The sequence below is a fragment of the Grammomys surdaster genome, unplaced genomic scaffold (genome assembly GCF_004785775.1).
Source record: "Grammomys surdaster isolate TR1022 unplaced genomic scaffold, NIH_TR_1.0 126313, whole genome shotgun sequence".
Classification (NCBI taxonomy): Eukaryota; Metazoa; Chordata; class Mammalia; order Rodentia; family Muridae; genus Grammomys; species Grammomys surdaster.
In genome coordinates, this window is record NW_021621113.1 from 282,026 (window position 1) to 283,066 (window position 1,041).

Below are 1,041 nucleotides of genomic sequence, written 5' to 3' on the forward strand. Positions count from 1 at the left end.
AAACTGCATATTTCAATTAGGAAGGGAGTACTTTCTTTTTTTTTTTTTATGGTGAAAAAAAAAGTGTATATTTAGAATTAGTCATCTGGACTCAGTTTAGATGATCCCAATCTTGTTGGCAACATCCAGAGCATCATAATCAGGAGCCAAGCGGACATATGCTTTCTTCTCTCCATCAGGCCTTATCAAGGTATTGACTTTGGCCACATCAATGTCATAGAGTTTCTTCACGGCCTGTTTGATCTGGTGCTTGTTGGCCTTGACATCCACAATGAACACAAGTGTGTTGTTGTCCTCTATTTTCTTCATGGCTGACTCAGTGGTCAGTGGGAATTTGATGATAGCATAGTGGTCAAGCTTGTTTCTCCTTGGTGCACTTTTCCGAGGATATTTTGGCTGCCTCCGGAGCCGCAGTGTCTTGGGCCGCCGGAAGGTGGGTGACGTTCGGATCTTCTTCTTTTTGTGGCTGTGGACGCCTTTCAGCACTGCCTTCTTAGCTTTCAAGGCCTTCGCTTTGGCTTCGGCTTTGGGAGGGGCAGGAGCTTCCTTCTTCGCTTTCGGCGCCATCTTGGCGAAAAGCTCTCTCTTTCTTTTTGCCCTTCCAAGACTGAGTCTCTGCCGGGCAGTGGTGGAGCACTTGGGAGGCAGAGGCAGGCGGATTTCTGAGTTCAAGGCCAGCCTGGTCTACAGAGTGAGTTCCAGGACAGCCAGGGCTATACAGAGAAACCCTGTCTCGAAAAGACAAAACAAAACAAAACAAAACAAAACAAAACAAACAAAAAAAGAAAGAAAGAAAGAAAGAAAGAAAGAAAGAAAGAAAGAGAGAGAGAGAGAGAAAGAAAGGAAGAGAGAAAGAAAGGGGGAAAAAGGCTGAGTTTCACTAGATAGCTCTGGCTGTCCTAGAACTCACTATATAGAACAGGTTGGCCTCAAACTCACAGAGATCCACTGCCTCTGCTTCCCATATGTTGGGATTAAAGGCATGCTCCACCACTGCCTGGCTTGTTTCTTTTTTCTTGAGGATGTCTCAATCTCTTTGAT

The 1,041-nt window shown here is 45.1% G+C and overlaps 1 protein-coding gene across 1 annotated transcript; it reads right to left on the bottom strand.

Annotated features, from left to right (window-relative positions):
* Window positions 1-35: 35 nt before the first annotated feature.
* LOC114614325 (60S ribosomal protein L23a) lies at window positions 36-573 on the bottom strand. The gene has a single exon (XM_028759959.1). The coding sequence runs from the start codon at window positions 565-567 to the stop codon at window positions 97-99; it is 471 nt and encodes a 156-aa protein (XP_028615792.1). The 5' UTR covers window positions 568-573; the 3' UTR covers window positions 36-96.
* Between the last annotated feature and the right edge of the window lie 468 nt (window positions 574-1,041).

Bases quoted from the DNA above. Each gene is read 5' to 3' on its own strand.
- LOC114614325 (XM_028759959.1), bottom strand. From the start codon at position 567: ATGGCGCCGAAAGCGAAGAAGGAAGCTCCTGCCCCTCCCAAAGCCGAA.